The sequence below is a fragment of the Trematomus bernacchii genome, unplaced genomic scaffold (assembly GCF_902827165.1).
Source record: "Trematomus bernacchii unplaced genomic scaffold, fTreBer1.1, whole genome shotgun sequence".
Lineage (NCBI taxonomy): Eukaryota > Metazoa > Chordata > Actinopteri > Perciformes > Nototheniidae > Trematomus > Trematomus bernacchii.
The window spans coordinates 2,744,438-2,757,066 of record NW_022987689.1 but is presented as its reverse complement, the minus strand read 5'-3'; the positions used below and the strand labels follow the sequence as shown (position 1 = coordinate 2,757,066).

The following is a 12,629-nucleotide window of genomic DNA, read 5'->3' as shown; positions in this document are numbered from 1 at the left end:
TAAATAATTGTGACCAAATCACCCCACATGATGGCGCCATTGTAACATGGGATTCACATGGCAGGTCTGAAGTGTAATGGCATTGCAACAAACCTAGTATTTTTGTGTATTGTGCTGTATCTTGAACAACAACTCTTAACATGAATACATACATAAATAGATAATAGCTGAATGCCTTTCATGTTACGTTTTTTGTTTGGCCTTTAATGGCTTCTTTTCAAGCAACGTGGTGTTGACATTATGGTTTTACTGTCACTGTTAATATTGGTTTTCTTTATAAGACCAAATTAGTACATGCAAGCGTTCGTCTTATTTATCAGGGAATTTTCACACCTACCTTACCTTCTCACTTAAATGCAAAAAAAGCAGAATGTGCCCACACAGTTTTACCTTTTTCAAGATTTCTATGAAACAGTATGAGAGATCCTCTAAATGACCAACATTATGTTATCCATTAGATAGCAAGTGACATTTTAAAACATTTTAAAATAATTATTATATTAGTAAATCAAAATATGTCAACATATCTTCAAGTTTCAATGTGACATTTAAGAGTGATCGTACCCAATGTCACACAGAATTACAGGTACCATTTGATATGTTACATTTTTGCTCTGACAATCAAAACTCATGTTTAGACAGGGCAAGACAGACAGGGGGGACACAAGAAAAGACAAGCAGGAGTGAATTATAAGCGAGCAGTCATCTGTTTAGTTTTCTGGAACTGTAGTCGCAAGCATCTTAATCCCTGATAGTCTGTGACAGCACTAAACGAACATTTCTGTTGACAGAATTATATTCACAGTGACTATTAATGTCAAGAGGAAACGTTGAGGACTTGCCCAACTGTAAAAACAAGTGGTTACATTTCTATCTTAGTTTTCTCTGTGTCTTTATTTATTTTCTAAATGAAAACATCACGGTTTCTTTCTGAAGTGTTCTAGTCTGTTGACTTTACATAATCACGTCTCATTACTCTGCTGCCTGTCCTGAGAAGATTGAGCTTAATGCTGAAGGTGGAGCCAAGAAAAAAATCGCAAGGAATCATTCCCCTGGCAGATTATGGTTGCATAACTATCATTCACATATCCCTATATCAAGCACGAAAGGTGGAAAAGGCAAAGCTCCACACATTTAACATGTATTTAATTCCCTTTCAGATTCTTGTCAAGTATGTCTACGAGGGAGCATGACAGATAATAATGCAGAGAGAGAATGACAGATGGGAAGAGACAGAGAGATGCAGGGAGAACAGGAACAGCAGATTTGTAGGGACAGGCTGCTCAGTCAGAGATAGTATGATTGTTTTGTTAAAAAACTGTACAACATTCATGGAAAACAGTTCAACCATGATCCGAAATGTGCATTACATTTCATTGCTATTCAGTCAAATGTCACACATTTTACCTTTAAATCTAGAAAGTGAAATAAAACAACACTTTTCTACTTTTAAAATGGTACATAAGAACTAATATTACTGAGGTTTACTGTATGGCAACAGCACTATGAGCAAACATGTCCATCAGATGTTATTCAGAGAGGATTGGAAAATACTTCTTAGCAGATTTGGTGAGCATACTGTCAGTTTGAGTTTATTATGACAGTTTGTGACCGTGCCAGGTATGTTGTCAACCACAGGAAAGTATACTTAACTTTTCAACACCAGCACTGAATCAAGGATTACACGTTGCATTTAGTCTCCCCAAAACAACACCCGAGTGCTCCAATTATTTTAATCAAATGAATTTTCTTTTAAGGCAGTAAGAGTGAAACAGGACAGGGTTGAGAAGGTTTTCCCAATTGTAATTGAACTGATCCGACTTTAAGCGAATTGTTTCTTGTTGACTATTATGTTCATTTAATGTATTATCTTCAAGTTAAACGGGACCAATTTTAGGACAGAAATTCTGAAGCTAGTTCAGGACAATCTTTTGCATCTTAAACAATGTCATATTGGCCTTCATCAGCAATAATTCCTGAGCAAAAGTCTCCTTGAGAAAAGTTCAATTTACACAGAGATTGTTCTAATTTATTAGATTTACATTTACGAGTACAGTAAAAGTGCAATATAGGCCTAACAGCTTAAATCTAACAACAGTTATTCTCAGATAAATGAAACCAAGTGATATACTGCAGTACTCAACACTGCCTGGCACAGAAGGTAAACACACTGCCAAATACGACCATTCTTCCTCACAGCTGACAAATGGCCTGTCTTGTAGATTTAATTATTTAATAGGTTACTTGTAAGAATGATGTAATAGGAAATTGAGGCCGGAGTGGCTCGGGCTTAACAAGGCCCATATAAGTCAACATACTTATGAGGCCATTGCCAGCTTTAAACCTTAAGTACATCAAAAGATAAATCAAGGTCTATATGCAGAATAATGTGCAATGGTGGAGGTAAACACAGAGATAAGGTCCTCAATGTCCTGGTTTATGGATTACCAGAGCAGTAAGACAGCAATATAACTGTTTTAAAGCCCCTTACTCTTTAGTTTTTATCTCATTCAAACACACATGCAGGCACAATTGGCTGGATTCTTATCTACCTGATGCCTGACTTTCACTCCTTTACTTGTTAACATCTTAATCTTTGTTGGACATGTTTTTCAGACACAAATATTTATTTCTTGCGTAGTAAACTTTACCAAACGTGAATGCAAGAGAGTATAATTTTGCACTGAAAAGAGGCAACTGAGGGCAGCTGCTGCATTGCATGGTGGTGGGAGTAAATCAAGTGCTTCTGTCCCTCATTTCAGAGAGGGCTTTGATGTCGCTGGAATAAGCTGCAGCTCATTGAAGGAACATCAAAGATACTCTCCCCCCAGCCCACTAACATTGAATGCTCCTCTGTAGGAAACGTGATTGGAAATGCCATTGGGTCCGGTATCCTTCCCATGATTAACGCCTCATTAATTGGCCATTAATGTTATCAATTACCCACAAAATGTGCTCAGTAACCAATCAGGGATCAACCAAATTGCTGTTTGGAATTTGTGATGTAAAGAAGGAATATTTAATGCTGGCTTTTGAGCTCCCTCATTTGAAGTATTGAGCTTTATGATCACTGATTAGGGTCCCTTTGCTCTGTTTCATGTCTTTGATTTTAATTCTCTGAGCTCTTGTTTGTTATCATGCCCAAATGATGTAGAAGTTGTATTTTTGCACTCACTTCTCTCAGCGCTTTCATGTAAAGCAGATTTTTTAAAACCTCACTCAATCTTTTATTTTGTAATAAATACACCGAAAATTAGAGGATTAGATTAGGGTAAGGGGGGGGGGGGGGGTCATTTGAGTCATTTGTGAATGATTTTGGGTTAATTGATTTATGTGTATCACAACTTCATAGACAGAACATTTACTATCATGTTTTACAATTCAAAATCCATATTAAAGCTTTTAGGTACCAAAGGGCTTCATTTTTGATCGAGTCTCTTTCAGTGTTTACCTATTATAGTCACTCAAGTAGGAAGTCAATACCTCAAAGGGCTGTTTAAGGAAATCAGTTATCAGTTTTTCATTCGTTTTTGACTTCAACGAATCGTCCAATAAGTGGCTCTTTGCCCCTTAAGTATTTACTTTATCTTTTTCGATAGTCTCAGTGTTTCAGATAAACTGACATTCTTTTTTAGATAATTCTCTGAGTTTAATTTTATTAGAACAAAAGTACACTATTTATTTTTTGGTAATTCCTGACCAAATGGTGGATATAGTTGTTTTTCAGTTTTTTGTATGCAGAAAGGCTCCGGCATGTAATTTAACTTGCTAAAAAAGAATTTGAATCCTTTTATCAGTCGAGTAACTTTTACCTCTGTCCACACTAGCCTATACGAGGAAGGCATGGTGCAGCCAATCACAAACGCTCACTGCTCAGCTCCTCTAATCGTGGATTAGCTACAACCGACTGCAGTCTGCAGCTCTGGGAGGGAGAGGTAGTCACTGCCATTCACTACTCAGCCTCTTTTTTATTATTAGCCCACTGGACCTGGCAGCAGTGTTTTTTTCTCAGCAGCAGCAGCAGCTACTTTTGCATTGCGCACCCAAGTAGACCAGCTGCACATTACTGTGATCTCAGGTAAAGGTGTGGGGGATTCAGCACGGAGAAGCGGCTGATTTGGGCTCGATGGAAGCTGCTTCTTTACACTAGGTCAGGTAGGACTAAATTAATGGCCCTTACATTTAAATCCACACCGTCGTAAACAAAGCGCACTGGTCCGTTTTCGCCATGTTTAGGACGGTCCATTACCCGACGGTGGATCCTTGCGCCCACCATCATGCACGGCACTTGGTTTACCACGGGGTGCCGAGAAAACGCCCGTAGCGGTGCAGGAAACCTAAGAAAAAGCGTTTTAGCCTGGTCAAAATAATGTCTCTCAGCAACAAGAAAGGGCACGGCCAGCATCCGCACCACAACAACAACATGCCCTTACGATCCACTGTCACATCGGGAAAGAGATAAAGCACATTTGCAGCAATTGCAGCCGCGGTAACGACACACAGGACGGTGAGTAGCTCTGGAGCATTGTGTGGTTTCGCCCATAGTAGCCCTGCGGTACTACCATCCAGCATGTAGCCTATTTTCCCTCAGTATCTGGCGATGGCCATGCCTCTGGTCTCCATCGTTCATATGTGTTGCGCCTCTTGTTATAATATTCTCTAGTTACTTGTTAAGTGCATATATTTCTACTGTGAGTCACTGTTGCTGTTGTTGAAGCTGCCTTTAACTGGATCAGAACTTATGTATGCTCTGAGTTCAATTTGTTGGTTTGCATGATAACATTTGCTGTATTTTGTGGTCTCCTTAAGTCACAAGATAAATGATATCAATGTAGCTTTTCTAGCCTATAGATGCCATTAAAATGTCATGAAACTGTGCAAGCTGTTTACACAAGGCCATTTCCAGTTCAGTGTCATTACATCATCAATGATCCATCTTGGTATGCAAACAAGTGTTTTTAATTAAAAGCAGCCACATCAGTGTGTTGTGTTAGTGGAGAATCTAGACTATGTGCAACATGGTGAATGTGGGCTGGTGTGTGCCTGTTGTCACTGTTGTCATGAAATGATCACCTGATGTTAGGATGGTAAAGATATCTGTTATTGAAGTGAATAAAAGTGTGTCATCTTTGTGTCTGTCACACAGTACATAAAGATGGTTGGTACTTTGCTGTTGGAGGTTACTCTGCTTCTATTTTTCTTCCTGTCTTTATCTAGCTTTTAGACGTCTAATGAAGTCATTTGAATCTCTACTGGATTTAATTAGCATCGACTGTAGATCTATTTATAGAGTGTGGTGGCAGGATGGCTAAGATGGTTGCTTCTGAGGCTCCGGAGCATTTCATTGATGTTTCGTGGGACTGCATTACTGTCACATTATTTATCCTGCTGTCCCATTTAGGAGGTGACTAGGCTTGCAAAATGATATGTCCATGTTGGCAAACATTGTGATGTGATGTAATTATTCAAAAAGAGTCACCAGCACATTCCCTGACAGCATGTCACGGGTGATGATCTGACGCAATGTAGTGCCACTGACAACTGATACAACATGCTGTGCTGGAGGTCATCATGCATCCAGAACCCAGTCTGTTGGAAACTAGGCCATTTCTGTTTCTGAATAGTTTGTGTGTCCATTCATGCTCCTTAGACTCGAACCTGTCAAATGTATGTGAATGGTCTGGTCAGCTTTCATTGTTTTACAACCTATTGTTGCTCTCCAATGCCAGAAATGTTGACGTCTGGCAATGCAGGACTATGATATCATTGCAAATTAGGCTGTATATCAGAAAATAAAAGCAGACATGATGGATTACCAAAGGAAGTATCACATCTCTTGAATATTCATTGTATACAGTGAGGAATTGAAGGGCTGCCTAGAAAGCAAAGTCATTAAATAATATTTAGAAATCTGAAACATTTGTATGATCCTGTGAGTGCTGTTTATAAAGAAGATGTGTGTGTTATATCAGATTTGAGTTTGAAAACCTCTTTCCTCCCTTGTGTTTGGTTAGTGTTTTTTTTTGTAGTCCTCGATTGCACCATTTTGCAAATTTAACATGCATTCATTTTCCTCATTTAGTAGTACGTGTTAAAATAAAATACTTAACATTCCTGGCCTAGGATATGCAACAGTATTTCGAAGTCTAACGGGCTGGGCCTTGTGAATATTTGATGAGGAGTTGAAAGATTTCCACTTAATGAGGTGCTTATCAGACTGTTAGTGTGTCTTGGCAAGCTAATGCCAGCCACTCAATGTGAACTGTTTTGACTGGGAGCGTATCCTGCCTAATACTATCTGGTGTGCAGGTTTGTTTATACTCTCTCAACCTCATCCAGATAGAAGAAAAATTCAGCAGGCTACTTGGCACAGATTTGTAATGCTTGGTTCTTTGTGAGCAAAATTGTCTGCTGCATTCACTTCTCCTGCATGGCTACAGGAATATCACCTCCTCTGCATTCTCACCTAAACTATACCCTGTTTTTATTTTTTTGAATTCCCTTACAGCCGAGGAAGTAGAGAGGCTGGCTGCCATGCGTTCTGAGTCCGGCACCCCACACTCCACCCATCCGTCGTCGGAGCAAATTTGCTACTCTGGACGCCTCCTCAAGCCCTGGAAATGGAGGAAGAAGAAGAGTGACAAGTTCAAGCAGACATCTGCTGGTACGTGACTTTTTTTCCTCAATACTATGTTAATATAAGCACAAAAACAGTTGCCAGGTCCACCATAAACAACCATATTGTTTTCTACCCTGTCTGGTAATGGGAAGATTATTCAGTGTATATTCTTTAGCAAAAAGTATTAGGTTTCAGTCCAGTGTTATTTAAAAGCGGCAAATTGATTCAGCAAAAGTGCAGCGTTGGGGTTTCGTGTTGTTAGGTCTCTTTGGAGTTCCTTTCATCTTACAGGCCCAGTATTGTCAGGGGTGAAGGACATGCTCTGTTCAGATGTGGCTGTAGTTATTTTCCTTGGCTGCAACATCATGAATATTAACCTCAGCCAGGTAGACACACTGAGGCCCTTAGTCAGACTGCAGGGTGGAAGCAAACTCTTGCTTGTCTAGAATATGAGCAACTGCACAGACTTGTATCCAGGCCTACCTGGAAAAAAATGCTTTGATTAAGTAATATTAAATTGGCATCTTTCAGGTGTTAATTTCCTGGATGAATCAGTCTCACAAGCACTAAAAATGTATTTGACTTTTTGGTTGGTATTACCTTTCAGCAAGGATTTGACTGTTCCTGTTCCCAAAATGTTTGGCTGTAGTCTGTTTCTGCCCTAACATGATTCACCTGGCTATATTTTCTCTTGAAAATGTGGTGTTTTTAGCAAAACCCCAAAAATACATTACAAAATATGTATTTGCTTTAGAGGCTTGAATTTCCTATTTTGCTGTATTTTAGTAGTGTCTACTCATGAAACAATCATGTAGATATTTTCTGTTCATTGGTCTACTGAGCCACTGTCTATTATAACAGCATCTCCCCTGTTGCGGTGGAGGACAACAATGAAGATCTGAGCAAACAAAAAGGCCTTTTTTCTCCTACAATGGTGTTAATGCACAGTGGAGTTGAGTGATAAAGCTCTCTTCATAACTTTTGTCTTCCACTTGTTTTGTATGCATACAACGGCTGTCTCCACATCATTATTTTGCTACCATAGTTGGATTCAAGCGTTTTTGATTTCAGCATGATGGTGGATTATAACCCACCAGTATATCTCACTGGAGCGACTAAGTGGAATTTCATTTTTTTTTTTTAAAGCTTAGGCAAAGTGCATTGTTGAAAGAAGCCCCAATGCTCTGGCAGGTTCTTTAGTCGCTGTGACGCCAAAACATCTGCGCACACACTGTCACTTCAATTTCAGCAAGAAGTATTGACCTGACTCTCAAAGCCCCAAACAAGGGGAATGTGATCTGCAACCCCTGACGCGGCAGTGGAAGTATAGAAGTCAACAGAAGAGTGAGCCCAGTGCAGTACATTTAAATGACAGGAGGTGGTGCAGGGATTTTAAAACTGCAGCTGTCAACACATGGTGCATACATGTGGATTTCAAGCTGCAGGAATAAATGCTGTCAAATAAACAATGTCTCAAATATCTACAACTGTGTAACCTGAAAGGGGTCATAGTAGTGATGGACCTGCTTTAATGACAGACGTTTCTATTTCCAAGGAAAATGTATTAAATCAAGGCTATTGAGCCCATTTTACAAAACATATTTAAAACGTCTGTTTGAAGTTTATTATATTATATTTACAGTATTTTCAATATCTAGAATAATATGTGCTGATGCACATGATCCATGTTCACCTTCTCAATGTTAATGCCACGCTGTTTTTTCTGCCAAAGTTTATATATATTCCATCCAGGGAACGGCACTGATTCCACTGGTGCATGAATAGCTCACTACAACAGAGTAAAGCGTGGAGGGGATTCAAGAGCAGTTAGGTTATCTAAATGCATCTTAAATCAGATTAAGGTCAAACTGGATCAAATACTTTGGTTGACCATTAGCCCCTTTTTTATTTTATTTGTGTTTTTAAAATGGAGGAAGCACACTCTGCCTCTTTGCATCTACCATCATTTAATTCGTCAACAATAAAATGATGATCCTATTCATTTAGTTGACATAAGAAAAATGAGGACTCATTATTATCACCTATACTACTGTACCAATACTTTCAGCCTTGTTCTACATGGGGAAAATGTGCTTTATGCAAGTGAGCACTCTACATGTATCTCATTAAAGACTAAGTGCACTGGATAGTCAATATCAATGTCACGTCTGTCGCCCTATACTGTTGATTACGTTTCCTGTGTCAGTGGGTAGCAGAGCAGCCACTGGGCATGCAGATGTTGTCGCTGATAATTGGACACTGAGCACAGTAGAGGATTATGAATGTGTTGTGATATTAAGCAGATGAAGGCTAGCTCTGGGAGCCTGTACTCTTCACCTCAGGAAGGAAGGAAGGAGGGCCTGACAGTGGGAAGTCTTATCATGCTGTCTTATCATGCTCACTACATTCTCACATCTAGTTTGTATCACAGAGATTTCACTGGGCAGAGATTCATCAAAAGAACATGCATGGGGTAGTGGGATGTTATCTTCATTTTGCATTCCTGATCCAATTAGTAAGTATTTCCTCATGAACAGGAGTGGTCTCATATCACAATGTTTGCTGATGTGTTGGCATATTTAAAAAAGGAAATCTTACTACTACTATATCTACTGCATGAAGAGGGAAATGCCACAATGCTGTATACTTTTTATAAATAATGGTTGCATTAAGCCAGAATCAAGTTCCTGACCTGACCTTAAATAAGCTTCTCATTGATAAAATACTTCATGAAAGTTTTAATACAGTTTTTGTCAGGCTGAGGCTGAGCGAATTGCTTCAGTAAAAGCCTTCACTTTGAGCTACTGCGCCTCAGGGTTGGTAGGATGTGTTCTAACTATCTGGGTCACTTTGCCGTGGAATATTTTCTTCTCTTAAAACTAAGTGAAGTGTTCTCAGATCAATATGGCTGTACTCGGATATGCCAGTTTCATTTAATATGCTGTCAGCTGAGGCTCCCGGATGAGCGTCTAATCTTCTCATCTTGGTACAGATTGAGTGGCTGTTGGACAGCACTTGGGCCGTGGTGGACTGTCCAACATGGAACTTGGTTGATGTTCAAGGTGGTTTTGAGGACAGTTTCTACTTTTTTTTGTACTTGCAGTTTGCTGCCCACTTCAATTAGTCTGTATAAAAAATCAAATTACAAGCTCACAGTGGATTCGAATCCCCTGACAATCCTATTCATGATCAGATTCACACTAATATTCTGACTATATGTTGCAAGTGGCAGTTTTTTTCCACACTGAATTTCTTTTTTTTGTTATTGCTCTCACAGGACCTTCCTGATGAAATGAAAAAGAAATTCCACTTATTGCACACTATTAATGGATTCATAAAATATTAAACAATATGTTTTTAGCAAAACCAGCCAGTGTTTTAACGCCAGACTCGACCTACTGAGGTGTCCATTTGAACAATTTCTTCTATCTTTTGTTTTATGAGCACACGAAAGCTGTCCATCTGAAGACTCATCCTTAAAAAGGCTTTTGAGTTAATGGCATTATGTAACTGTGCACATCCAATTGCAGAGCGGTTATGTCATAAAGCTTTGAGTAATTACTTTTCATTTTGGATAAAACAGCACTATAATCCCTGAACATATCACAGCACCGCCGGTCAAGCATCAACCTCTAGCCTCGGGTTTTCCCACACTGGCAAAGAGTCGATGCTGATGTTTTTTAAACAGATTTGTCATTTTGATTGGTTCTGTCACCCCAAAAGATGTTATTGATTTGTTCTTTTTTTTTTGTAACCCATAGCATAGGTGTTAAAGTATTTATTGAAGCTGACTTCAGTCAAGATCTTTTGTTCGGGAATAAAGTGTTATTGAAGGATTTGTATTTAATTGGAATGAAGAGGCTGAACATAGTATGTTATAACATTTGCTTTTGGTTTTTAATGATGCACATCCTGTGTAAAGTCTCACTAGTATAATATGAGACTTCTATTAAAAAGCACAGTTGTTGGCTTCTTATTTTAATAGAACAGTGGGATGAAAACCCCTACTGCCAGGTGCAGAGAAGCTTGTTATAAACTTTCAGAGTACTACAAAGTTGACTTTTGTCATTAGCCAGGTACTGCTCGACAGGCCAAACATTATTAAATAGAAGCCACTCCACTTTCTGAACTGTTGTACCTTTTTAATGAAGTTTGAGAATGCACAGTTACAAAGAAGTGAACTATGTGTTGCCTCTGGTGCTTTGTGGAAAACATTCTAGTTGCTTTCACTCTGTTAGAAATATTCCTCTATTTTGTGTCACCTTTTCGTTAGTACATTTATGTTTTATCACTTTGACCTGACCTAATGTTACATTTGCTGCATCTGGGTGAAAGAAAATCCCTTTTTAGATGGACCGGTCAGCACTAGCATCACAAGTAGAAACTACAAATAGCACAATTTCCTTTCATTTCACACTTTTCAATTTACCACGTCCTAAGGCTCCAGTGGAGAGCATTCTCTGTGTGACATATTGGTAATATTTTGGTCACGTATTCTGCTTTAAAATGCTTGCTCTGCTGCTTAACTAATTTATTGCTTGGAGCTGATCTCAAATGGGCTTCTCTTCAAAAACTTTTGAAGTATTGAGTGATATTGAACATCTGGTATCCTTGAGGAATTCATAATGGAGCATACTGTTTGGTGCTAACTCCCTCTGCTCTGGTATTTTTGAACACTGAGGATCCTAATTTCTGTCCAGCAGTTCTGCCTCTCTGACATTTGTTTGATTCTGATTTGTGTTTGTTAATTTTGGACTCTCAGCAGTTGTTTTAATCCACTGTGTTGTGACTGAGGGCAAGGCAAAGAGAGGTCAAGCTGTCAGTCTTTTCATGAATCCACTCTGAGGATGTATTAGCATGCAACACACCGCCCTCTGATCGAGCTTGGTCAAGACTTCTGTGTCATGTAAAGCCTGCATGGCACAATCTATGATCTTTCTTTTCAAGCAGGAGCTACAGACGCCTGCATGGAGATTCCTGCGCGGTGTGCTCGAGTGTTGTTGCTGATCCCCGCTTCACATCCTTAATTAGTTTTTATGCAGGGGTAGAATCTGAATTAGCTAACATAATTTCTAACCACTTTTGTTCCACCTACTGATAGAAGATGTTAAGTGCCTCAACTTTTGAAGCCTAAAAATAGAAGCTGTAGCTATGGGACATATTATCTTGTGCATAATGAATTACAATGAGAAGTGTTGTAGGAATATCTCCTCCAACCTTTATCTCTTTTCGAAATCACGGTCAATTAAGGTTTTTTAGCTGCATGTGGACAGAAAAGTAACAGATTATCTTGACACCAAGTTCCAGGATTTGTTCTCCGATTAAATTGCTTGGAATGTTTTTATATTATAAAAGATTGCAAGATGTATCATTACACATCCATGTACAGCAAGACCAATACTCTTAGGGATACAGTATTAAAATGCATTTACCTAAAGGATACATTTGGTGGTAGTGCATATTATCTTTTGCCTCATTGTTAAATCACATAACAAAACCCATAAATGAATTGATCCTCCTATCCCCTGTGTACCAAAGCCTGATAGACCTTTCTATCAACATCTATTAGTTTGCCAAAAACGATACAAAAAACATACCCCCTTCCTTATTCTGCTGCCATAAATATTCCGGAGCCCACCACAGGTATATTATTCCACAGTGGAAAAACAGTCCCAAGAAAACAGTCCCCCTACTAACTTGAATAATGTATACTTAGATCTACAGTACTATTTTAAATATAAAACTATACATTTGGGAACTCTTTAAAATATGTATGTCTTTAGAAGGAACAAAAGGATTGTGCCTGAGACTAATGCATGGTTACATTTTCTCTTTAGTGTTCTTTGATGGTTTGACTAATATGAAAAAACTCATCCTTTTTCTCCACAGTTGGAAAGGAAGATGTCAATGCGACAGAGCAGAGATGAGTTGATCAAGAGAGGAGTGTGAAAGAGATCTTTGAAAAGGTGAGCGGATATTATACGGTTACAGTCTTATGCAACCGAGCTCC

At 38.9% G+C, this 12,629-nt stretch overlaps 1 protein-coding gene across 1 annotated transcript in view; it reads left to right on the top strand.

Moving 5' to 3' along the window:
* The window catches only part of LOC117488559 (phosphatase and actin regulator 1-like), a 36,016-nt gene that overhangs the window by 11,274 nt on the left and 12,113 nt on the right, over nt 1–12,629 (top strand). The window contains exon 2 of the mRNA XM_034137548.1: nt 6,509–6,664. Within this exon, the coding sequence (XP_033993439.1) occupies nt 6,509–6,664 (156 nt within the window). The remainder of the gene's footprint in view (nt 1–6,508; nt 6,665–12,629) is intronic.